At 38.2% G+C, this 26,894-nt stretch overlaps 1 protein-coding gene across 1 annotated transcript in view; it reads left to right on the top strand.

The window, feature by feature from the left end:
• The window catches only part of TNKS (tankyrase), a 106,487-nt gene that overhangs the window by 56,297 nt on the left and 23,296 nt on the right, over positions 1–26,894 (top strand). The window contains exons 4-13 of the mRNA XM_017736768.1: positions 4,185–4,279; positions 7,239–7,305; positions 7,748–7,934; positions 9,919–10,040; positions 12,503–12,594; positions 12,683–12,761; positions 21,323–21,494; positions 22,663–22,742; positions 23,756–23,901; positions 24,872–25,037. Coding sequence (XP_017592257.1) covers positions 4,185–4,279; positions 7,239–7,305; positions 7,748–7,934; positions 9,919–10,040; positions 12,503–12,594; positions 12,683–12,761; positions 21,323–21,494; positions 22,663–22,742; positions 23,756–23,901; positions 24,872–25,037 — 1,206 coding nt within the window. The remainder of the gene's footprint in view (positions 1–4,184; positions 4,280–7,238; positions 7,306–7,747; positions 7,935–9,918; positions 10,041–12,502; positions 12,595–12,682; positions 12,762–21,322; positions 21,495–22,662; positions 22,743–23,755; positions 23,902–24,871; positions 25,038–26,894) is intronic.

The raw sequence follows: 26,894 nt of genomic DNA, 5'->3' as shown, positions 1-26,894 counted from the left end.
CTTCATTGAACATTTTTAAACCCCCTCTCCCCCCCCCCCTTTTTTTTTTTTTTTTTTTTTTGTGTGTCCTTTGTCAGCAGGATGCTGTAGAAGAGTTAACAGCAAGCATATGTGTGTCCTTAGGTATTTTTTTGCCAAGTTTTACTTGTTTCCCCATCTGTATAAGAGCCACCCTTACTGGTGCGTATCCCTGTGGGGACCTTCTGAGCATGAGAACAGCCATATGTCAAGGCCAGAGCTGACCCTCAAAATCAGTGTTGCCTCTTTATTGTGAGAATGCCCTTCCTGCAGACAAATTAATTTATGATAATTCTAAATCACTGTATAGTGATGTACATAAGATGTATGATGAGATGTCATTAATGTAATAAGATTATTTGTTGATTTTAATAGCCTTCAGGATGGCAAGTTGAGAATGAGAGAAACAGATTAAGATTTTTATCAGATAGCATTATGTAAAGATTTTAGCAGTAAAAAACAAGAACAGGAAATATTTGTTCTTAGAACAGTTCCTGCAGCTGTTATTAATCATGCAGATAATGCATAATATAAGATGGTTACATAACATCCTTGGTTTAAAGTTGCCCTTAAAATGTGTCATTTGAATCTGAAAATGAACCTTTCTTCTAAAGCAGTGGCAGCATTACCATCTTGAGAGCTGCTGAAGACTCTTTAGCACAAGATAGGAAGGGAAACGGATGGTGCTTGGAGCTAGGACTCCCACGTAGCCTGTGGACAGTTTGTTGAAAAGAAATTCCAGATTTTAGCAGAAGCTGCTCAGAGCCTGCAGCGCTGGAGATCCCTCAGGGCCCCTTTTGTTTGATGCAGGTGACCAGGGGATGTTCAAGGCGGCTGACCTTGAACAGGGGTCATCAAATCAGGTGTTGGTAATGAAGCAGCGCAAAAATACCTAAGGCTCACTGAGAACAGTATCAAATCTAAAATATGTATTTCTTGTATTCCCAGGCAACACATTATCAAAAAGACTGCAGGCAAAAATACCTACCTTACTATAAATAGTAGGTATATAGGTTGACAGCGATTGCCGTCTTGTGTACAGTGATGTTCCTTGAAATGCACAGTACCTTCTTTGGCTCAGTTACAGCTGCCATAAAACTTTCAAATAATATGAGCATCTTGCATGATAGTCTACTATACTTAATAAAAATGGAGTTACACTCTCTTTAATTACACTAGCAAGTAAGAGAGTGTTTGGCTTGGTAACTGTGAATGTGAGTTTTGGAAGGCAAGTCCCTCTTAAGGATTTTTGTTGGTAAGTCTTGCCAAGTTTTGCAAGATATGGGAGGAGGGGATAGCTGATAGCTTTATTAAATCTGTTTTCTTAATATTAAGTAATTTGTTTGATATACCTTTCAGGTGCAGTAGGCACTGCTGTTAATGATACTTAGTTTTTACTTCCCTGATGCTATATAAATAGCTTGTTAATTTTAAGAATCGCTCTCTGCTGCCATGTTTTTTTGAGGGCTTATAATGTCATATAATGAGTAGTTCATGTGGCACAATATTATCTTTTAGGTACCTAGATTCTGTAATTAGCATACAAGCTTGTAACTCCAGATTAGTATTTTTGCCTATTAAATCTATACTATTAATGAGTGCTCTTTCTCATGAAAAAGGAAAGTTCTTAAAAACCATGGAGACAGGATCTTCCTGCTTTCTCCTTCCTGAAGCATATGTAAGCATAGCATTTATGAGGGCCATTTAGCCAAACTGATGAGCAACTGGGAATGCTGGCTTGTGGATACAGGGGGAGAGCCACTCCAGGTTGGCTGCTCATGCATGTGTGTGTGTGTGTGTGTGTTCACTTGCCCTTGCCCATCAGTCAGGTGGTGTCTGGCCCTCTAACTCCCTGCATCTCCAGCACTGAGTGTTTGTAGTTGCAGAGTTGAAGCATGCTGTCCAGTGGAGATCTCAGCCCCATCTCCAGGGATGGGAGCAGCAGTTGATCTTCCTTGGAGAAGCGGCCACAGCATGGCACACAGCTTTCCCTGAAGCTGCTGTGGGCTAGAAGGCCAGCACACCAAATGTCAGGTGCCTGGCTGCAGATAAATAATTCCTGGTGTGGTGGGCAAGGCAAGATACTCTGTATTTCAGTCATGGGACTGGAGTGTCTGTATGCCCTTGCTTAAGAGGAGAAGGAAGTAGCTCACCTTTCTAAAAGACAGGGATATAAGCTGTCTAAAGATTTGGGTTGACACTGATTTGCTTCATTTATGCCATTTGTTGTGCAACTATAAACTTGAAAAGTTTTGGGGTTTTTCTCTAATGAGATTATTTGGCAAATGCAGGTCTATTAACCCTAGAAATACAAAGGGCACAGTCCCAGCCTGAGTCATAATAGTTTTTTAATTTTAAGGAGTGAGCAAGACTCTGTGGTTATGTGTCTTTATTGAGAACATCTCTGTTAATAATGTTTCATATGAGTAAAGCATAATTTTGGAAGTCTGCCATCATTGTTTTAGAAGTGGTGTGCAGACAAGAATGGATGTAGTTTAATTTTAGTGAAGTTAAAGGATCCTGCTGTGTTCCGAATATTTAGTGCTTGGCTCCAATTTCTCTGGAGTCTAGACCTTTGAATAGACTGACTTTTCTGTGGTCCATTTCAAATTAATTTCAGGTTTTCTGAGTTACTAATTCAATTGATAAAACTGGATTTGGTAACCAAACCAAGGCATCTGTCAGAATAAATGGTACTGAAGTATTCTGCTAATGTCAGTAGCAGCATCATCCTTACCCACACTTTCATTAGTGTTTATGATATGCAGAAGACAGTTATTTTATAATAGGGGCAGATATAAAAAGAATATAATGCCTTCTGGATCAGTCTAAATTGTTAATTCAGTAGTAGAAACCTTAAACAAAGTAATAGATCCTAATAATTTGCGTGGTCAAACACTTAAAAGGTTGGACATGTTTGTTGTTACTGTATTTTGTACCTTGGAAACACTCTGGGGATCTCCATGTTAGGAATGTTAGAGGTCCTTATTTTGAGTATAGATAATTCTAAAGACAAGCCTTATGGAAACTTGCATAACTGCTTCCCTAAATTTACTGAGTTACCCAGGTGTATTTCTGAGAGACGTCCTGTGCTGTTATTTCTGATAGTAAAAGCTGTGTCCTCAGTATGATACACAGGACACTTGGTAGTTGCCAAAGTGATTACTCTTTCTGAAATAAAGTAGCAAAGTGTTGAGATTTCAGTAAAATACAATGCAGACTACTCCCAAGTTATGGATGTATTAAATGTGTGTTCCTGGAAATACGTACTGTATATGGATATGTAGTGCTTGCTGCTGTTTATCATGGATGAGACCATTTGTTGTTATTTTTTTGGTTTTTAACTTCTTGATAATAGTGAAATGTGACATCTCCCCATGTAATACTGTATAATGATGTTTCAAGACAGTAAATCTGTATGTGGCATAATATTGTGAGATATGTAAGTTTTCCCATGTTTGAAGCTGCTTTATGTGTGGGGTTTTACTGTAAGAAAATTGTATCATTTGGTTGCATGCCGCAAAATAAATTGCAACAAAGATTGCTTTAAAGTCCTTTGCTTCTCAGCTTTGGGAAGGAGGAAACAGCATCATCCATTTGTGTAAGAAAGCAGTTCCTTCAGGCTGAGACAGCGCACAAAATTTGTTTCGTAATAAAAAGCTTTTAAAAATAAACTTCAAGGGGAATTACTGTTGTCAACTCAAAAGCTTTCAGTTAAAATTCATATGAGTTAGCCATGGAGAAAGGTGTTATTGTTCTGTTATTATGCAGTAAGGTGCATTACTGCTGAAGACCTGTATTTTTCAGGAAACTGCAATCTGCATACAATTTGCTCTTTGTTTTACCACAGCACAGTACAGAACACATATGGATACTTTCTTGGTGCAGAGACGGTGATGATGACAACAGCGATGATGATTTTTAAAATGAGCTTTAAATTAAGAGGCTGTTATTGCCTTAGGGGTGTCTGTATTCTTGCCTACGTTAAGGTTTGACAACAGGAGGGGCCTGCATGTGCTGTGTATTTGTTAATTTGGCTAATCACAGAAGGGTACTGTAACTTATCTTGATGCAATGTGTAAGAGAAACTAAAGTGTTTCAATGGCAGGAAGTACAGGACTTAAAATTGATGTGGCTCCCATTCTTTATCTTCTTTTGTTTTGCAGTCCACTCCTTTACACCTAGCAGCTGGCTACAACAGAGTTCGGATAGTCCAGCTTCTGCTTCAGCATGGTGCAGATGTACATGCAAAGGACAAAGGGTATGTAAAATTAATTGATTTAGTACCTGTTTGCAGCAGTGGTTTTGTATTAGTCAAGATAACGAATTATTTCTTTGGTTCATGTTGCAGCATAATCTCAAACAGTTGTCTAAGAACGCGATACTTGCTTCCAAAATCTGAGTGTGCTTCAGATTAGTTGTGATTGCACTTGTTTCAAATCTTCTTTTACACCTTTAAATTTTTTCCAAACTCTGTTCTTTACTTCCGTTCACAGACTACCCTTTGAAATTATGGACTAACAGCATTACTTTTGGAAAGGGGATGGGGGGAAGATACAAGGGCTTAGTGAAAGATGTGCATTGAAAAACCTATCTGTGGTCTCATTATCCTATTTCACATATATGAATGCAATTCCACGTACCATCAGTAATGCTCATGTGCTCACAGCTAGTGGTCCTTGTACATCTATTTCCATTGAAGCTGACAGCAAAAATCAAGATACAGTAGAGGCTAAACTACTCTATTTTTGCATTAAAGATGGTAGTTATGTAAGATATCAGAAAAGTGCACAGCAGTCACAAGTCTGAAATGATACATGCTGTGCGTTGTTCTCAGCCATACATTTCTGATCTCTAAGATGATGATTTTCATGCTGGCTGGATAGGAAGGCTTAGTCCTAACATTGTAGAAATTGGCCCCCAAGTTAAAGGCATACATTTTGTATTCAGAGTCCATAGAAGTAAGATATGTGTGTGTTTTGTCTCCAGCAGCAAATTTGAGGCTCTTCCTGTATTTTTATTTTCTGCTGAGTCCAGCCTGGTGTTAAAAGAGATTTTTAAATTAACTTCTTAGCGTCTTTTCTTTTTTCCTTTCTCTCCAAAACAGTCCTAAGTGTACTTAAACTCTTAAAGTTTGACTAATTGTAGCTCTTTCATCTGTCCATTTACCCCAATGGCTTTTTTAAACAGTATTGTTCTGAAATGCATAATGACATGCAAGTCAAAAAATGAAAAATACACCCAAAACCCCCCTCCAAAAGCCCCCCAAAACCAAACACACCACAAAAAAACCCCCACCTAAACAGAAAACACAACAAAATACTTCCCCCCCACCCAAAAACCCATAAAAAATAAACCATGAAAATCCTACAATAAAGCTCCATATAATACCTATTTAGGTAGATCCAGCATTATTAAGCATGTTGAAGGTATTTTACACCTTTCCAAAATTTCAGCATCAGTTGGTAGAAAATTCCAATGTAGATGCTGTAATGAAGTTTGAACCATTTGCTAGGAGTGTGTGAAAAGTAGTTCAGTTGAACTTGAACTGGGGGCTGGAGCAGGAGGGGAAGGAAAGCAAACAAAGAAAGGAAAACCTTTCAATACTTACTCTGTACTGAACTTTAAAACAACCCAAACATATTTAGAAACATCTAACATCCTAGTAAGCTCCCACTTTTTTTTAGTGGCATCACACATTTAGAATCAGTGTGGTGTTTTGTTTTACCTCGCTGTTTCTTATTTATACATAACTTATAAGTAAATAGGCTATAAATAACTGTCACTTTTCATTTAAGGAGCTACATTAGGCTACATTGATTTTATAGAACTCTTATGTTTTCTTCAATAGAGTCAATTTAGAGAAAGTGCTTAGGAACTGTGTTGTGTTTTCAAAATGGTCACCACTTCTAGTTACTCCCAAAGAGAAGCCCAGCTGAGGAAGCAGCTCTTTCTCCAGTGGTCTTTCCTTTCCCCTACAGCTGTTGTGCTGCAGGAGGGAATGGGAGGGGATGCTGCAGAAATGGCCAGGTGCATTGCTGCAGCAGTTGTCTTTGCTGACTGGCCTTGAAGCCCTCAGTCCTCTGAGACGACCATCATTTTGGAAGGGGGCAGTCTTTTTGAGTGCTCTGTGGAATGGATGGTCTCTCTCTGTCTCACACATGCACCTATAAGTTGTAATTAAGAAAAGTAATGATGGAAAAAACAGTCTGAAAAATGTCTCCCAAACAAATTTCCTGTGACAAGTGTGTTGCTGCTTCTGGGAGCATCCACCTTAAAATTAAGTTGACTTAATTGCTGTCTACTACTTGCTGTCCTAATTCTCTGGAGTTGATTTTGCAGTCCTGGGAATTACCCCCTATATTTTTCATAGGTGTTGGGGGGTTAATTATGGTTTTCACGTATTATGTGTACTGATTTGTTGAGCCATAACTAGCCTGTCTTGCTTGGTTTGAATTGAACTCCTTTTGTCCTCTGCTGTAATTGCCCATCTTGCATCTCCTTTCCAGTGCATGACTTTTATTACATCTTGTGCTTATGACTAAATCCCTGCTATTTACTTTGCTTGTGTCATTTTTAAGTATGGCCTGGAGTAATATAGCTCTACGAAAATTACAGGGGCTCTCTTACAAGTATCTTGAACAGTTAAATAGGTTGTACTGTAAAAAATGGAGGAAAATCAGGTCATTTCACAGTCTAGAGCAGCAATCTGAGTCTGCTTTCTATGGATATTTGTACATCTTCATAAAATACCCAGGAGTTACTTTAGTGTTATCTGGGGAGTTTTGCCTTTCACACAGGATTTTAAACAGGCGTTCCTATTTAGGCAGAAGCAGAACACTGTTGCGGAAATTGAATGTGGAATGGGACTTCTCCCCCTCCTTATAGCTTCAAGAAAGATCACGTCAAAACCAGTTAATGCTAGTCCTAATGGTACATTAAATATCTGTGGCCTGTTAAGGCAAAAAAAAAGCCCACAACAAAAAAACCCTTCAAAATCCAGGCAACAAAACCCCACGTTTTGATGCCACTCTTAAGTAATGTGTTGTTTGGCGAAGTGATATTTTCCCATTAGTTTGTAAATCCTAATTTTTAACTATTTAACTATTTAAATATTTTAACTTTAATTTGATCTTTTCATCTCAGTAGGGAGAAAATCGTTCCTCCTTTAAAAATGCTACTTTAAAAAGATTTGTCATTTGCCTTCTTCTTCCATGCAGTGGTCTTGTGCCTCTTCATAATGCATGTTCTTATGGACACTATGAGGTTACAGAGCTGCTGCTTAAGGTAAGCAAAAGGATGGGAAGTAATTACTGTTGATTTACATGTGTTAGATGAGGTATGAACTGTTTATATCAGAGTTGAAAAGTAAGATTTTTTTTTTTTCCTACTAGTAACAGGTTTTAAGCATCATGTTGTAATTTCAGAAGCCTGCAACTTTAGGTCTTTGTTGGAACAGTATATGTGTTTTTTCCTTACCTAATTTCTTTGGACCGATAGAGTTTAATTTGAATCTTTCTGTTCAAAAATTAGCTTGCACAGAAATTCCAGATTTTTTTTTGAGGATTCAACAGTATTTTTGTGTATACTGGTATTTTTAATTAAATTTTTTTTGTGTATGTATTCATGAGTGATTTGAACCAATTTTTATAATAAAATGAAAATTTGGAAGCTTTTTAGTGGTTGAAGATGATTTCTTACTAATCCAGTGTTTTTTTTGCTGTGCTAGCATGGTGCCTGTGTGAATGCTATGGACCTCTGGCAGTTCACCCCGTTGCACGAGGCTGCTTCCAAGAACCGTGTGGAGGTCTGCTCCCTCCTGCTGAGCCACGGCGCCGATCCCACCTTGGTCAACTGCCACGGCAAGAGTGCGGTTGACATGGCTCCAACGCCTGAGCTCCGGGAGAGACTGACCTGTAAGTGTTTCCAGACTGAAAGCACTTGGTGGTGGGTGTAAAGGGATGCTTTCCTTCCAGGCCACCTTCCTCGAGCTTCAGAAGTGGATGCAAAGCAGCAGAGTAGCTGCAGCTGTGCTGCACGCTTTGAAGTACGCAGGTACCTCTGATACGTCGTTTGTGATATTGCCTGGTTTTCTGAAGTTTAAAATTATTAAGGCACTGCTGAATCCACGACTTCGGGGTTCTTTTATGTTTAAAGTTCAGTCAAACAGGAGCCTCTATACTGAGGCTCTGTATTGCATTTAGACACTTACAGAAGGTAGGTAGCTTCAGTGTGCAACCTTGGAGATGGAAATTCCATCACCTTCTTTTGTAGTCTTTGCAATCCTTATGCTGTTTACAAACCAGTATTTCAACTCTAATTTTAGTTTGTATGTGTTCGCTTTCCCTCTTTCAGGGATTTGTTTCCTCACTCTTACAAAACATAAAAGATAATTAAATGAGACATATATGGAAACAGAGCATTGTGATGTTACAGAAAAGTTCTTGAGAATTAGATTCTCAATTATAAATAAGTTTTTGGTTTTGTCTCTCATCTTTCCAGTATAGCAGAAGCCCCCAGACACTAGTAATGTGATCGTGCACTACTCACAATCACAGCTAGTCAGGTTTTAGTCTGTCAGTATCCTTTGCAGGGGAAGATGGTGAGATCATGTGCAGCAGAAAACTTTGGTCTAGGAGAAAAGAGGAGGGCATTAGTATCTTTTAGGTACTTCTCTACTCTGAGTTCTGGGCTAAAGCTTCTGGCTCTGAGGAAGGTTAATTTAGCATTTATTTAAATTAACAAGCAAAAAAAAAATCAATTTAAACTTTGGTTTATTTCTGTATTTAGAGTTCCTCAACAGCAATGAGGGAAGATTCATATCCATTATTATCCACTGAAATTTGTAAACAAATGTAAGCGTTATGTCTAATTTGACAGTATCTTGACAGGATAGCGTGTATTTGCATCCCAAAATATCATGTTTTTTATGTTCTTGAGTTGTTTGGTCTTATTCTTTGGGAATAAAGCTACATTATATTTGTTATGTCAAGATTTATTTGCACTTGTGCTTTGAGTAATGCTTTGCTTTACAAAGAAATTTAAACCAGACATTAAAACAAAGGTGGGAGAAAAAAGCTTAGGATTTCAAGCTTGCTTATGAAAGAAAAATATTTATATTTTTATTGAAACTGAGGTGTTTTTTTCTAGTTTCCAGGGTCAGATGTAATTTTTGCTAACCTACCTTTTGTCTGTACATTTTAAGAGAAACACTTCTTCAAATTCAAAGTTACTTTAAACTAAAATGGACTAGTTGCTGAGCTAAACGAGATCTGGAAGTAACAAAATTAGCTATCTGTACTTGGAAAGATACACCTGCTGTGAAAACTTGTTTCATTTTTGTAGCAGACTGTCTTCAAATGCTTAGCTAGTTAGCATTCTTTAAGACCGATAGTTTAATATTTTATATTTAAATTTTATATAGGTATTATTGTTGTTTTTGTTATTATTGTTATTATTTATAATTTTTAGAAATTATATATATACTTAGGCTTTACGGTGAATTGTTTGTCATGCAAATACAATAAGGTCTTTGACAAGCAGCTGTAATGCTTTGTTTTCTTAAGAATATCTCATAGCATTGTGCTCATTTGGACACAGGTGTTTGGACATAGGTGTGGGCAATGTAGAGATCACATATGCATTTAATGTCAAGTGGGTGGACAAAAAAAGAGGGAAAAGCTATAAGGATTTAACTCAAGGAATCACTTCCCCTCCTGTTTAGCATGTCCCTTTGGTTTCAGCAAAGCATCTTGTGTTCTGTGTCCCAGGTCAGCTGCCGTGCAATGACATGCAGAAGCACTCCTCTTTCCTCTAAACTGAGTATAGCTGTCTTTCTGCAATAACATTTGTAAATGTGACATCTTGCTGAATATTAAATGTGTCTTTTTCCTCTAACAGATGAATTCAAAGGACACTCTCTACTGCAAGCAGCCAGAGAGGCAGACCTAGCCAAAGTGAAAAAGACACTTGCTTTGGAGATCATTAATTTTAAACAGCCACAGTCGCATGAGACTGCACTGGTGAGATTATACAGTCAATCCATTTGTTTCATGATAAATGTGCTGCTAGCCTGGAGTCAACGAGTTTTATTTCTACACTATGAAAATACATTCATCATCTGAGATTGAGGATTTGCCATTGAACACTTTCTGTACTAAAATAAAATCACCATTATAGAAAAAACACCATATAATTTATTTTATCACTTTTTTCCTTCCTTCTGGTAAATTACAGAAGCTCTTCAGCCACTCTTCACCTTTTCATTTTTCACTTCCCCTGCATTTTTTCCCATAAACCTCTTTTTTTGTTAGTTGGTTGCTGTGGTTTTTATGGGGTTAAATTTTATTTCTGTAGCCCAGTTTCCTTGGTGTTTTATGTGAACAAACTTGGATTACAAATTTTCTTCATAGGATACATAAAATTGTGGTGAAAATAGGTGTATATCACAGAGTCTTACAGGGTTGGAATAGTACTGACAATACCATGTTAGCTATAGAAACAGGGTTCTATTGAGATTTCGTGGCATTATCATGCTCTTATTTCGTTGTTTGAAGAAGCAGTGGAAGCAAAGAACACAGCCAGAATCCCAGATGTAGTGAAGACTTTGAAGCTGAGACTGATGGTATTATTAAAACCACTATAGTTATGATACTTTTTTCCAATGGAACATTTTCTTCCCAGTGGTAGGTCTCAGCTGCAGGCATGCAACTGCATATTTAGAGTTAGGAACATTGTGATTGTGATCAGAACACTGCGTGTTGGGTACCAAGCATCTATATGCTCTGTTTTCTCTGTGGAGGACTCAGCATCCTAGTCTGAAGTTAGAAGCAAGATAGAGAAGAGAGGTTTATAGGCTGAATGTGAAGACCGTTTGAAATTTGGGATGATGTTATCCTTTTCTTTCTGAGTATATCAGCTGCTGCTATGTGGCATCTCTTCAGCTGTGTAATGATCAGTTCATAGTCCTGTGATATTCTTTGCTTTTTTCCGCCTGCTGATTCTGCAGAGACAGCTGGACCAAATGGGATATTTTAGCGCTATTAATGTATTTGGTTCACTGTTCACTAAGTGCTTGACTGTGATTTTTCAATTTTTGGCTGCCATACGTGAGATTTTCAAATCGTCTCCAGTCCAAGTGGAAGGACTTAGCTTCCAGGATGGGAGTTATGTGTAATCCAACTGATCCATTCCTGCCCTAAGCTTGATAACATTTACCATGGGCCACTGGGTCTCTGCTTTATTAGCCAAAAGGCCAAAGCAAGCACCTGACATAGTGCTTTTTTAGTGTTGCTTTGAGGTTTGGCAATACTTCAGCATTTGTGTGTTTTAGAGCTTGTTTATCATACTGGCAGGAAATACGGACAGGATATTATCTGCAAAGCCTTAAAAATGCTGCCATTCTTCAGAGCAAAAGTCGATCTTAATATTTACTTACAACCCTTGCCTTTGCAAAATTTGGATGTGCCCAGCAGAGTGGAAGCTTGAGTGAAAGTTACTTCATAATGAAGGCTGAAACTGGGCAAAAGATGGTATTTGTACTAGTGCTACCTATTAGCCTTGGGTTTGGGGTATGTAATTGTAAAGGCTATTGTTTTTCTATTGGAAAGTTAGAGAACTCTTCCAGGAGACTATCTACCTTTTATGGGTTACTGGTTTAAAATGTGGGTAAACATATAAACGGAAGTATCTGAAAGTTTCTCCTATTTCTCATAGTGTGCTATCTTGAGATGTCCAAACTTGAAATAAGCATTTCTGGACTGATTCTAAAGCTGGGTATTCAATCTTATCTGGAACCATGCTGGTAATTCCAGGCTTCAGGAATGCATCGAAAGGGCCACTGTTGAGAAACCAGCAGATGCCAGCCACATTTAGGAGAATAGTTACACTTAAAAAAGGGCTGTGTGGTCCCACAAGGGCAGGCATGAGCATTGAGAAGCCCCGTGTGAAGGGTGTATCTTTCTCCTAGCATGGGAAAAAAGATACTCTGAGAGAAATGTACTGCTCGTTTGCTGATTACATAATCTGTAGTTGGGTGGATGACACAAATGCCCATTAACAAGGTCAGTACACACTGGAACAGAAGAAGGAACAAAGCGATATTCAACTCCTGTCAATCTGACAGTTGCAGCAGAATTCTTACAGACCCCTTTGGAGACCCTCTTTAAAAAGTTAGGCACTTTCAAACTCTTTGTCTTTCCCTCCTTCATGCATTGTGTCAGCTTTGTCCTGATAGCTGGTTAGTGTAGTTGGGACCATACTGCTTTTTTCCTAAGTGACAAATAGCTTTAAAATGAAAGTTGTTTTTGTGAGTAGAATAATTTAGCATTGATCACTAACCTGTATTTTGTGTTCAGTATGATGAATTGTTTGTAAATTTTGTGGTCTGATTTTAGCAGAATAATTAAGAGATGAAGTAATGTATCTTTAAAGTCCTTTATCATCTGTGTAGTTGAAATATGCTTTATATTTACTTTTTTTGCAGCACTGTGCTGTGGCTGCTGTGCATCCGAAGAGGAAACAAGTTACAGAACTATTGCTCAGGAAAGGAGCAAATGTAAATGAGAAAAACAAAGAGTAGGTTTCTGAAATTTTTAAATTTTCCAAAAGCCTCTGTCATACTAGGAATGTAAAACTAATGCATCACTTTTCCTCCCCCCCCCAGTTTCATGACACCGTTACATGTTGCAGCTGAAAAAGCTCATAATGATGTCATGGAAGTTCTGCATAAGCATGGAGCAAAGGTAAATATACTTACATGTATTTTATTTAATACAAAAGGCAAGAAGAATGCCTTTATGTATCATGGAAGTTTTTATGATAGTTATTGTTTTTCATTCTGTATGCCTTTTGCTGCTTGTGTTAACACTGAAGTGTGTTTTATCTGAAATAAGTACAGGATCTTCAGGAACCCCATTTGAAAGCTGCTTCTCTCCGAGTAACTAAATACAGGCTTTAGGAGTCCAGCTTACTCATTTTTAATGAATATTGATACTAATTTCTAATAAATGCGGTTATCTAGGTGCTTTGTGTTGCTTTATCTTGTTGGCTTGAAAAAAATGGCTGAGGGTACTGACACTGAGTTTAGTATTCAAATGCTGAGTATTCCTTAGCCCTTGCTTGCTTCTTAATCTCTTGGTCAGATTGTTCTGCCATGCCCTTTATCTATTGATAGGTGCTGACCTAAGTAATTTGTGAGCTTGTGGTGAAGCTTGCTTAGAAACACATTGTTCAGCAAGTTACTAAAGGCAGAGGAAGGTATAACTAACTTTATTTAGAATGTGGTTTAACTATCTTTCAGAAGTGTTTCTGAATGATCTTTCTACAAGTTTTAGCAGCAAACTTAACATTCATGGTAGCGATATACATTGCTACTTAATTTTCTCAGAAACTCTTCTTGATGGATACTTTCTTTACATTGGCTAAAATATTAAAGATCTCCTCATTTTTGCATTGAGTGGGGCTCAGATTACTCTTTTTGAGTCTTCCTCTTCTTTCAGGGAGCTAGAAATGAAGAAAGCATTGTTACCTGTTATATTATGTTATTGCCTGTAATAACGATCAAGTGTCACTCTTGCCATGATAGGAGGTATGAGCAATGTAGTTGTATGCATAGTTAAGTGTTTTTAGTTTGAAACTATTAATTTTAATTTATGAGCCTGTATGAGAGCTTACTGCCAGATTTCTGATTCACTTCCACAGTACTTTAATGGCATAATAAAATAGCTTAACAACAATACCACGGCGGAGTTTATCGTATTTGAGAGTCCCCCTGCAGTGGTGACTACCAGGTTTTTTCCAAGGGGGAAAGCAGGGCCAAAGGTCTTGGTTATAGTCATTAAAAATATTCATTATTATTTTCCCAGATTCACTCTTAGTAGCATACCTATGCACTGAAAGTAAAAAAAATTCATTTTGTCATAGGAGTAGATACCTCATAACTTCTATGGATCTGCTTTTGCACAGGAATTCAGTACTGATGGTATTTGGTTAGGCACTGAACAGGACATGCTGGAGTTTCAAATGTACTGATACCAAAGCACTGCCTGCTTTGAAATACAAGGAGTGTCTGTGTGCTGCTGCTGTACTCTCGGTATTTAAATTAGAGCTCCCTTGAAAATCTAGCTCATTTGTGGTCAAGTAAAGAGTAAGCTCAAAGATGACATCCTTACTAGAATGGACCCATTTTGTTTTTGTCAGTAGCATGTTCTGATGATAGCTTGTAACTCTTTTATATCCTGAAGCAGGGGTTCCTAAATCATAATCCATGAGTCACTTGTGGACTAATGGTGGTAAGTGGTCCACAGTTATCTACAGAACGACGCTGAGTGGTGTGTTCTGTTGTTTATTCCATCGGCAGTATGTAAATAGATGTACATAGTGATCACTAAACCTCATTCTTCGTTCATATCCCATATCCTATGTTATTCTGAGGATAGGCCATTCACATTTATGATCTAGCAAAGCACTTAAGTGCATGGCAGGAGACCAATCAAAGTTAATATTAAGTACACATTTCCATACTGCGGTGGATCAGTGTCCAAAGTTTCTTAGCTGTAAAACAGTAAATAATGCAACCATAATTTTTAATGAGAGGTAGATCACTAAGGCTTTATGAGGCACTTTGAAGTTCCCAGATGGGATATGCTCAAGAGTATTAATTAGTTAACTAGGCATATTAAATCACTCTAAAATGTTTGTCTTGCTTATATGTTATCATTTGACCTCTTGCTCATGCTTTGACTGTAGGCATTCAGTTCATCAGATACTCTTGACATAGGTATCTCTTTGTTTTTGATTGTTGTGACATGGCAGCTTTCATTCCTGAAGCGTGATACAGGTTTTGATGTTTTCTTTTGTTGTATTTTTGGAAGTTTTTCCATCATGTTTTCTCTTTTTGTGTCTTGAATTTTAGTTCCTGTGTAAGATGTAATCAGATATACTAAGCTCTTTGATTGTGTCTGGTTCTATTCTTTACAAGGGAGGGTTCTTGTGAGCTGGCGAATCTAGTCCCCCTTCAATAGCAGCCTCACAGTGAAGATCCGTTTGTTCTTTGAGCTGCACCCTCCTGCTTTTTAAATACCTCTCCTTATTTGATGCTTCCTTCACCACCTTCACTGAGGTATTGGCAGTGAACAAACTGATTCTTCTTAGCCTTTGTTTTGGTAGGCTAAAAGCCTCAAATACGTGATCTTCCCTCATAAGGGAACGTTGCCTTTTCCCATTCATCCTTATAATCCCTTCTCTTTACTAGCACCAGAGGAAATCTTGGAGTTCAGGCAACAAGAATAGAATTCATTCCCCCACTGCCTTCCATGATGGTACTTCCTCTGTTGTGAGTTCCTGACTGATGCATACTGGGATCATATTTGCCTTTTTAATAGACATGAGACAGTAGTACTCAGATCCTTCCTGTAATCTTGCAGTGCTCAGAGAATCTTGATTTTGCTAACATTTTGTATTTGTGCCCTTCAGCACAATTCTCCTGTGCCGAGATCATTAATGCAAATAGTAAAACAAAATTATCCCGCAACCAGCCACTAAGCAGCCTTCCCCTTTTCAAAATGTTCAGTTCTTCAACCAATCTCTATTTTTTCAAAAGAAAATAAAATAAAAACTTCCCACTCTGATCTCGTATAAAATGCTCACTGAAGTGTGTATGGATGACACCTACCATGTAGGGTTTTTTTCAATTTGCAGCCATTTCTTCTGTCAAAGGAGAGGTACTGTTAAAGTCAGCTTTAATCTCCCTTCTGGAAACCACTAGTGATTACTGAGAGAGTAGCAATTTGAAAAAGATGCATAATTAGGGCTTCAAAGAAAGTAGAACTTTCTTCCTCTGAAATTCCATTACAAAAGGCAGACAACTGATCCACAAAATAACCAGCAACAATAGCATTAGGAGACAAGGTCATATAAAGTTCTGTAGGTTGAAAATAATTTGTGATTGTTTTAGCATTTTATAGGAAATTCTTCTGTTTTCATCAGGAGCAGCTGTGTCAGACAGCAAAAGTGAGCTACAGTGAAGTATGTATGTGTAGCAATTTCTTGTTCTATGAAAAGGCTAGGGAATTTGGGATGAACAAGAGATGGTTTGTGGTCTTGGAGCTGGATTTAGTTATCCATAATGTTATCACTGTGTAAATTTGCTACTTGAAGTATGTTAGATGATAATGAACAGTGAAGGACTGCTTGAATAACATGTGCTTGATTGAGACTTATTTTACAGAAAGAACATCTGAGAACATCGATCTCTCCTCTGTGGTGCCCAGTGACAGGACTCAGGGGAATGGCCTGAAGCTGTGTCAGGGGAGGTTTAGGTTGGATATCAGGAAGAGGTTTTTCACCTGGAGGGTGGCTGGGCATTGGAATAGGCTCCCTGGGAAGTGGTCACAGCTCCAAGCCTGACAGTTCAAGAAGCTTTTGGATAACACTCTGAGGCACGTGGTGTGACTCTTGGGGTGTCCTGTGCAGACAGGACCCATCAATGATCCTGATGGGTCCCTTCCAACTCAGGATATTCTGTGATTTGTATTGGCAAGAATTAACCTATTGGCAAGCAATTAACCATAAATTGCTTATTTTGATGTGTCTTGCTGGCCCTTACTGGTAGCACAGACTAGGTTCTTAATCTGAACTATGAAGAAGTCCTTGTGCACATCAGTTGCACATCAATGTGTTATGTCTAAGCAACACACATTCCATGGAAGGTGTTTTCATTAGCTTGGTACTTGAGTTTGCAGAAGTTGACTGTCAATTTAAGGAACAGGTGAGAAACCTGGGATTTCTTAGAATTTTCTTCAAGAATGTTGATCATAAATATTTGTGGTTTTAAATGCCAGTTTTTCCTTGTTTGCCTGCCTTACAGTGTGAGACAGCATTTCACACCACTCCTTATTTGATGTTGAATATTCTCAAAGTACCATATGAAAAATAAAAGCAGAGCATCTTCAAGGAATCCTCAAACATAAACAATTTTTATTAGACCCATGATCAAATCTTCAAATGCCATGATTTTATCTTTGAAGATGATCAAAATCTTTAGTATAAAAAATAATTCAAAGGTGATGAACTAGTGAAAAAGTGAGTTTCATCCTGGTTTTTTGTGTTTCTAGATCGTTGAATATTTCATATGACTAAGTTCTTGTCTGATTTTACAGGCACATGGGAAATTAGTGTGTTCAGAAAGACATTCAGCTTTTTAGCAGTGCAGAAGTAAAGGACTAGAGTATTTTCTGAACTGGAAGGATTGTTGGAAAGAAAGACCTGCAAGCGTGCAAGTTCACTGGTATCTTGGGCAAATGCAGAGATGTCATGAATACTCTTTAATTGTGATATGCCTCTAAAGAATACTGTTGAAGCTATTCTTCTGCAAGAGAAAATGAACCTTGGTAAGGTCATGTCAGAGAGATAGTGTCCCTCTTTTGATATACTGTTGAAGCTATTCTTCTGCAAGAGAAAATTAACCTCTCCACTCATTGGAGAGATAGTGTCCCTCTTTTGACGGTAGCAGAAATTACTTCATTCTGCTCTGCTGGGAGGATCTTGCTTTATGCATCTTTGCATAATAGAGTTATTTCTGTGCATTAGAGTAGCATGTTGGCAGCCTTTCATGATCATGGATTTGCAAATGTTCACCATCTATCTAGACCCACCCAACAAGCTAAAATGTTTTTGAATAACCTTGTTGTGTAACACATTCACTTCCAACGTTTCAGGCAGAGGTATGATTTTCTCAGGAAACTGTCAGAATTGAAAAATTAAATTACCTTTCAGAAATGCAGGAGATTTTAGACTATGAGGGTTAACAACGTAACGAACTGTGTGATCTGTTGGGATTGAGTGGTTCAACTTTTCTCACTGCTTAGACATCCAAACATCCTGACCTTAATTGTAAGCTTTTATGCAGAAGAGGTAATTGTGTAACATCTGACTGGATCCTATAGGAGCTTTCAGAGTGAAACTGGCCCTTTTTTCTCTGCTTTTTTCAGCTGACTGAGCTTGAAATTGTCACCAGTGCTTCTTCACTCCTATCCTGTTTCTTGTTTGGCAACAAGACACAAGACATACTGCAAGCTTGTCTTCAGAATTAATGCAGGAGAGCAGTTAGAACACTTGCATTGCAGGGCAGGATACTGTGATACAGGACTGCTGGCAGAGCACAAGTTTCACATGTGGTTTTTAGAATGTACATATTTTAGAAAGATGTCACAGAGAAAATCGCAGTGCTTGGAAGCTGTTGCTTTTTGTGCTGCTGTTCGTAGTGTCAAGGAGTAGGAGGATATATAGGGCATTTGATCTTGATAGAAAGCCAGTATGATTATGAAGTCTTGCAAAAAATGCTTCCTGAACAGATCTGAGCTGTTGAGCTGCCACAAGTGCCAGGCAGCCAAAGGGAGCATTGCTGTAACTGTGTACACTGCTCCAAGAGAGCAGCAGTGAGGGAAGGGGAAATCTCAGTAGTGTCTGATGATACGTGACCGTTTCCGTTTCTCTACTGTGTCTGTTCAGGATGGGGAAAAGGCAATTAAAGGAGACAGAAGAAAGAAAAGAAGGAAGTCTGCATTGGGAAGTACTGTATAGGACAGTATCTTTCTCTGAAAACCCTTATTTAAAAACTCTTTTCAGTTGATAACTATATTCTGCTTTTACGTTGCATTTTGAGCAATGTAAATTGGAATGACTGCTTTCATGCTAAAAGGCGAAGAAATTGGATCCAGAGCCAGTGTGCTGTGGAATAAAAGCTGTCAAACCTGTTGTTTTTAACTCCTTGCAGAAAGCTTGGCTGTAAGATAGTTCAGAGCTACGGGCTTCTAATTTCAGACTGCTTATCAAGCAGTCCAAATTGATATTTATCTTTTTTTAATAAGTGCAGCTGGAACAACCTGGCTACTCAGTGCACAAGTAAGGCAGTACACCTTGCACATTTCACATTCTGTCAAACAGAGTTTAGACTTTAGCTTTGAATTTGAAAGGGCACTTGTTTTTGGACCTGATATTGAACATTGTTTAACCCAGGCACATGTCTTAACCAGGTCTGATTTTTGTAAGACTTTAATCTCAGTTTTGTATTTCCATTTGTAGTGCTTAAGTTGATTTTCATTTGGAAGTAAGTCCTCTTGCTTTAATCCTTAGTGGAGTACATTCTTTGGTTGGTTTTCGAGAAGTGGTGCATTATTGGTGAGAGAAGATCTGCCCCAAAGTGAACATACTCCCACTGAAATTGCCCTGCAAAGCCTAATGCTGCTCCTGAAAGAAAGAGCAGCTGCTTTTGGTGATGCATCCCTCTGTCAGCTGCAGCCCTTTTTGTCTCAGAAGAAAGCAGGTCATTCTTCAAATGGCTGATGTTCTTCTGCCAGAAGAATTGATTGTTGGGAAAGATAATGATTTAGAGGTGAAAGGAGACCTGGATAAGACATGTGAGATGATGGCTCTGATGACTCTGACAGTGTTCTTTTCAAATGAATATTAACATTTTTTCCAGAGACATAGTCAGTATCGAATTGTGCACAATGAATGCCTTGCTACTATTGCTTCTACAGTTTGTTCAGTACAGGCGTGTTTGACACAGCAATTTAGTAGCAAAGAATACATTACTTATGATTTTCTTTTTTGGATAAATGGAGTGTTATCAGCTACTTTCAGAATCCACCAATTTAGTTTTATTCTGCCTTTACCATTGCTAAACGTGTGTAACCTCAGAGTTCTGCTTACCTCTGTGGCGTTACCAGTGGTGAAAGGTATCCAGTGTCCTGAAACAGATGAGGATCATCATCTGAACAAAATGGTGGACTTGGGACATTCAGCATCTCGTTAATATTTATGATAGCAGGAAGTTTTTTATTTGAAACAAAACTTTTAAGGCAATCCTATTAGAGTGGCATGGGCTGAACACAGAAGAAAGCAGGCCTATTTTCCTGTCCGTCTTGCTGCAAGAGAGGTTTGTGATCTGAGGAATTCCTTCTTTATCAGTCTGTAAAATAATTTCAGACAATACTGAATCACACTCCTCTGTATTTATTTGGTTGTTCTTTGTTCTTTCCTGTGGCTTGATATTGCTGTATTGCAGGTTTTTTACTTATTTTTTTTACCCTATCTGGTAGTAGATCTTTGCGTAGTTAATTTCATTTAGTTATAGTTAAATTTCATTGAGTTATAGAGTATGTGTCTTACCCAAAATGTTTTTTCACTAGTTTTCATGGAAAGGTAGTAGGATTTGCATGCTTCATTTTAGGTGAGAAACAGCAAGTAAAACCTTTGTTTGCTGCCACCACAAAGATTTTGAGAAGGTAAAAAGGTGGGTTTTATACAGTAACAAAGTTTATTATGCATGCAGTTCACAGCCTGCAATCTGTAGGATTGGAAAGAGATAACAGGTTCCGAATTGCTTGCAGAGAATATCGAGTAGTTCTGTATTTCATAAAGTGGTAAAAAAGCTGTTGGGCATTTGCATTTAAATTTGTCATGAATCACTGCTGGGTACAGAGTATCTTCTTGAAAGGTTATTTTCATGGGGGTGTTTTTCCGCTTTTCGAAGCTCCCTATTATTCTCTTCCTTTCTTTGGTAGTGCACTGGGGGAGATACTTCTGGTTATTTAGGTGCTCTGTTAGATCTTGACAGACAGATATGTTTCCATTATGTCATACTCTTTGAAAATGATACTCCGTTTTGCCTGTTTATACAGCCTTGTATTGAGAAGAATTATATCCAGGTATACTTAACATTTCTGTAAAGGCACAAAAAGCGAGGAGGAAATGTTTGTATCCAACTTCCCCCCTCCCCCCACTCCTTCATTTCCTTCAGAATTCTTAATTTGACATCTTTGTTTTGCATTAATTCTTGGTAGTGGGTAATGTTGAGTTATTCTCCTGACAATGACAGATGGTAATTTCCTTGAAGCTGTAACATCCTTGAATTGTTTGGTAACAATTTAGATCAAGTTACCTCTTTCTCCTCCTGTGATAGTTTTGTTTTTTCTTGCACAAGGTTGGTCTTCATCAAATTTCTCAAAAGCTTGATCGCTATTTAAAGTATGGTTTTGGGGATCCTGTGTTGTCTGTTATCCATGCAAACAAATGACCTGTGTTGTTAAAAGACAGGAAAACATCTATGGTAAATTATTTTTCCTTTAGAGTGTTTGCCTATTTTGTCATTTGGTTTTGTTTAATTGCAGTGCAGAAGAATTGATAGGTAAATTTGTATGCCAGAAAATTATTCTTACTGCTCTTCTTTTTTAAGGACAGGGACAGGTGCAGCCTTTTAATTACAACAGTGCTTTATTTTATGTTGCTGCTGCTTTTTCAGATGAATGCACTGGACACACTTGGTCAAACAGCATTGCACAGAGCTGCATTAGCAGGGCACTTGCAAACCTGCCGGCTGTTGCTGAGTTACGGCTCTGATCCCTCCATCATCTCTTTGCAAGGCTTCACAGCAGCACAGATGGGAAATGAAGCAGTGCAACAGATCTTAAGTGGTGGGTAAAAATAAAGGCTTTTGTATTTGAACTTCAGCTTCTCCCTTTACAGCTTTGAATCTTACTTCTTTTTCAATGCAAGAGACTTGCAGTAGTTTTCTCATCTCTCTGTCATCAAGTGCACACAACTACAGTATATATTGCATGATACTTGTCAGAAAATAAATAAATAGCTCTGCTCAGTTCAGGGATTTTGTGCAAATCAGGAAGAAAATAACCATCTTGTAGGTTTAGAGCATGCTGCTGTACAAGGAGATTGTAGGAAGGCACACCTATGGAGTTTTGGGATTCTTTTGGTAGCAAGTTCCAGGGCTGGAACATTGCTGAGCACGTAAGAAACCTTTTTCCCTCCATCAGGCAACCTGTTAGGTACTTCATACTTTAGCAGTCACAAGCAGAGTGTTACTGGCAGAAAAACACTGATAGTTGCTAAACTGTTTGAACTTCTACTTCAAATCTCTGTGCAGCAGAGAAAGATTTTATTGTGAAAGTGCTCTGGATACTGCTTAGGTAACAATTTGTTTATGTCTTGCATTAAAAAGATGAATAGATGTTTGAAGAGGGTGCCACTATTTTTCACCTAAGTGCTTAAGGGTTTGCATCCTCTTACCCACGTTACATTTGAATTTTTGCAAGTACAGAGAAGAATAATTGCATCAGTAGCTACTACAGAGCAAGTAACTCACCTTACAGTGAGGTGTGCAGGTAGTCAAACAAAGGCTGATATCCAGATAGATGAGAAGACCCATGGTAGCTAGAAACTCTGTTTCCTCTAGTGTTTCAACAATATTACCTTAAAACAGGACAAAACTAAGAAAAAGCATTTTACAGCAGTGCAAGGAAAGACAGTTTTGAAGTGTACTCCTGAGATGTAGCTGGTTACGTGGGTACCGTTACCTGTTAAAATGTGCACATGAATGTGTGTACGTGGATTGAGAGAGAAGAATGTTGGCAGAATAATATCAGCTCTAGAGTCAAAATCTGACTGATTTGCTCTGACACTAAAGCTCCTTATTCAGCCATTTTGGCAATATGAACTTGAACATCACAACCCGAGCTGCATTTTTGCGAGTAACAACAGACGAAGTTCACCCCCCAGCTTTGGAAAATATGGTGAGCACAAGTTAATAGAACTTAAGTATCCTAAAGCATCTTTTTCCCTATGTAGAAAGTACACCTGTGCGCACATCCGATGTGGATTATCGGTTGTTAGAAGCGTCCAAAGCTGGAGACTTGGAAACTGTGAAGGTAGGTTTGAACAGTTCATGTGAATTTTCTACTTTGCATTGCTATGCAAGGCTTGTGGAAACCTCTGCTACATGAGTTGTGGAAGCAGTGCCCAATGGATGGTAAATCATAAAAAATGGGAAGGAGTGGATCTTTCTTTTTTTCCTTCTAGAAAGCAGTGCATTAAGATGTACTGAGGTGTGTTTCTCTTGAGTTTCTGCTTATTTATTCTGCCAGTCCTTCACACAGTCATGTCTTCAATGGACTCAGATGTACCCATAATTCTTTGAAGCAGACCCTGTGGTTCTCAGAATCACAGTTTAGTAGAAACAAGCCCTCAGGTGCATGATTCAATCAGATGGCAAGCAAACACTGTTAATAGGTAACAGACTTCATATTTTAAACCATCCTTAATCTGAAGGTGAAGGGTCAGGCCATGGAATCCCAACATCACAGGAAGGTTTGATCATTTTTTTGTTACTTGGTCTGTGGACAAAACAGCCTGCAGATAGACTGTTGTGCATACTTTCCCACCTTGAACTTCAACATGATATATATTAGTATTCAAACAGCAGCAGTTTTGTGCACCAGCAGCTCCTTTGACTGCTAAGTTAAATATTTCTAGTTCTCTGAAGGCAATATAAGCCGGAAATGGCAATATATCTGGAGAAAGTTACATGGCCTTGAACCTGGTACTTGATGATGTAGAGGTTCACCCTTCCTAATACATTAGGAACATCTTCACGCTGCTCCCATCGTTTAATTCTTGTTTGTTAAAGAAGTACTTTCAGCTATAAATTTAGAGCTGCTTTTTTTTTAACTTTGTATAAGTGGAAAGAAATTTCCTAGTACTTCAAAAAATTTGTATAATTTAATAAGGGGATCAAATTTTGTGTTGGGGTCTTTGGAGGTGGTAGTTTAGTTTTTTTCTTTTGGGTTTGTTTCATGTTTTGTTGTTGCTGTTTGGTTTTGTGGAGTTTTTTATTTGTTAGTTTTAGTTTTGTACTAGATTTTGGGTTCTCTTGTCTTCACAGCAACTTTGCAGCCCTCAGAATGTGAATTGCAGAGATCTGGAAGGCCGTCATTCAACACCACTGCACTTTGCTGCAGGGTATAACCGCGTATCAGTGGTGGAGTACCTCTTGCACCATGGAGCAGATGTGCATGCCAAAGATAAAGGGTACATTTCATTCCATGATACGTCCTGCTGTTCTCTATTAGTGTGAGACTTATATCCCACCTATTCATTTTGCTTCAGATTTCAGTGACCATTGTGTTTTTCTCATGAGGATTTTTCTCTTTCCTTCTTGTTCTGCGTTGTTCCTGTGCTGTAGGGAGATTTATAGACCATTACAGCATACTTTGCTTTCTGGAAAAGCCATTATTAAGTATATACCTGGCACTGTAATACATGACACTTCTTTTCTCCTTTTTGCCCATTTTGGAGACTTTTGCTTGAAAGCAGCCTTTAACTTGTCTTAGGTGATCTAACATTAGTTTTGAATAAAATAGGGTAAAATACCAGGGTTATCTGTGGTCATTTTTCTAATTCTGTTAGCTTTTATTATTAAGTTAGTTATTTTTTCAGTTAATATTCAGTTAAATTGTATTAACCATTTACAGGTTTTTGCCTTAATTGTGAAGCAGCATGATTATGTTTGCTCTTTTACTCCACTATATTAGTTCAGGGTGGGGGATAATTAATTTCCAATACTGGGTTTTCAGGCTTACTCTGGAAGAAATGTTTGGGTATCCTTCTGTATCTGTCAGATGTGCAGTACTTACTAATAACTGTACTTCAAACACAATATATTAGTGTTATGTCTTTCTTGAAATTTACACTCAAATATCCAAACTCAGAACAACAGTGAGTCTTGCAATTTAGTTCTTGTCTGTTATTAACATCATTGAAGTTGCTTGTGGAAGCTGTAACATTGGGGCTTTCTAAGTATTTAAAAGTCTTGTGGATGAGAACTGAAGAAGGATAATTAAGTTTTAATTCAAGTTTTAAGTTTAATTTAATAGAAATAAAGTCATGAAAACTGGAAAGACTGAAAGATAACAATAATGTCTGGTGAAAGTGGGAGTTTTATCTACTGATTGCATATAGGATTTTATTCTCTAGCTATTAATGCTTTCTCTTTGATTAGTGGCTTAGTGCCCCTGCACAATGCCTGTTCTTATGGACACTACGAAGTGGCTGAACTCTTAGTGAGGCATGGTGCTTCTGTCAACGTGGCAGACCTGTGGAAATTCACTCCTCTACATGAAGCAGCAGCAAAAGGAAAATATGAAATCTGCAAACTGCTTTTAAAAGTATGTGCTGGAGTTCTCAGATGTGTCTTTAAATGCATATATGTTTATTTTTTCTGAAGACTAATTAATGCAAGGTTAATTGCATTCAGTGAATTCTTTGTGGTATCTTTGAATCAATTTTCATCTTGCAATTTTCAGATGGTTTCTTGTGTAATATCATTGATTTTAAAAGAATCATCAGTACAAGTACAGTTTCCAGCACGTGTATTAATACTGTTAGCTGAGTCGACAGGACTCTGAAACTGGAAAAACCAGCTGAATTAGTGTAAAAATCAGAACTCCCTACCTTGTCCTATCCATCCGTTTCTGAAACAGTTACTGCATTTAAGTAAATTTTGTTAATACTTATGCAAGAGTGTGTTACAGAGTAATAACTGAGGGTGGGTCCTAAGTGCTGTTTGGTATGAGAGAAATTTAAAACTGTTATGTTAATATCAAGCTCCTGGAGGAAATGCATGTTAATATATGGTGGTATAAATATTCATTATACTTACAGGAAGAACCTGTAAAAAGCATGAGGTAATGCAAAGATGTTTCCAGTGAGAAAAATGAGTTTGAGAAACTTCTTAACATAAAGTCAGATCCTGCCCTGGGAGGGTGAAAAGGGGTGCTAGAGTAGAATTTCTTGCCAATCCTATTTCCTTTCAGCCTTACCTACTAATGTCTCTCTGAAGCACGACATTTAAAATAGGAGAAAGTCAGAATATGGATAGTCTTAAAATAATGAGGATCTTCCCCAGCCACTTTTCATTTGCTGCTGCAAAGCCCCAATACTTCCCTCCTATATCATTAATTAATTTCACTTGATTACCAAAAAAGCAGTCAGAGAGAGAAGCATGATAGTTTGAATCACATCTACAGCAGAAACCAAGAGATATTAAGAGATGTCTGTGGAGTAGGCATGGTGGTGGCCTGGAAGTAACAGCCTAATAGAGATGTTAGCTCAAGCTGTAGGAACACTCATAATCTCTCAAGCACAGTGTTGCATTATAGACACAGGTCTCTGGCCTTTTCCGATAATTCCACAGGGAATTTAGCCATATTTTGTCTTCAGAGGATTCTGAATGGATGTATAATGGGAAATAGAAAAGTGCTGAAATTTTTTTTTTAAAAAATCACTCTTGCACAAGAGCTAAATATGCCCACAGCTGTGAAGTCTCTGGGTGTCTGTGGGTATGTGCTCGCACTGCAGTTTACTCAGGGTTTCTCCTGCTGTGTCTCCTATGCCTGCTGGCAGTGCTGTCAGTTCTGCTGAGTTGTGGATGTTGAGCTTGACTCCTCCGGATGTCTGCTCCTTCTCTCCTGGTCTGCTTGAAGAAAGAAACAAAAATAAACAGGCATTTTGGAGACACTCTTTTTTTGTCACCTTTCTTTGAAATTACCACCTTCATTTGTTTCTATGCCTTGGAAGGGGTCTCAGAAGACACTGCCTCTTCATTCAGATATTTATTCTGGAGCATATTTGAATAGTTTCAATTCTGATGAGCTTTAAAATAAGGGATTTCAGGTCATATCTTGGAGAAATCATTGCAGTCTAAAAAACTTTGTGTGAAGAATGCTCTCTTCCTGAGAGAACCACAGATGTGGAACTGGTTCTGTGTAATCAATACTCTGTTCCTTTCTGTCCCTTGCTCTTTATCCTTTACACCATGAACACAGTTGTGTTGCTTCCAAATACAGTTAATTCCCTCTGTTCTCCCCATCCCCATCTCATTCCCCATGGCTCACACTAGCTGTGCACCAGCTATGCCAGCACGTCCAGTGGGAAATGGCAGGGTAGGCTTGCTGGCAGGGATTGGACCACTGTGTTTGACTATTCTGAAGAAGTCAGCCAGAGAACTATGGTGCCAGCAGCTG

Source organism: Corvus brachyrhynchos, unplaced genomic scaffold, assembly GCF_000691975.1.
Source record: "Corvus brachyrhynchos isolate BGI_N302 unplaced genomic scaffold, ASM69197v1 scaffold175, whole genome shotgun sequence".
In the NCBI taxonomy this organism is placed as follows: Eukaryota; Metazoa; Chordata; class Aves; order Passeriformes; family Corvidae; genus Corvus; species Corvus brachyrhynchos.
This window is presented reverse-complemented; position numbering and strand designations above follow the sequence as displayed.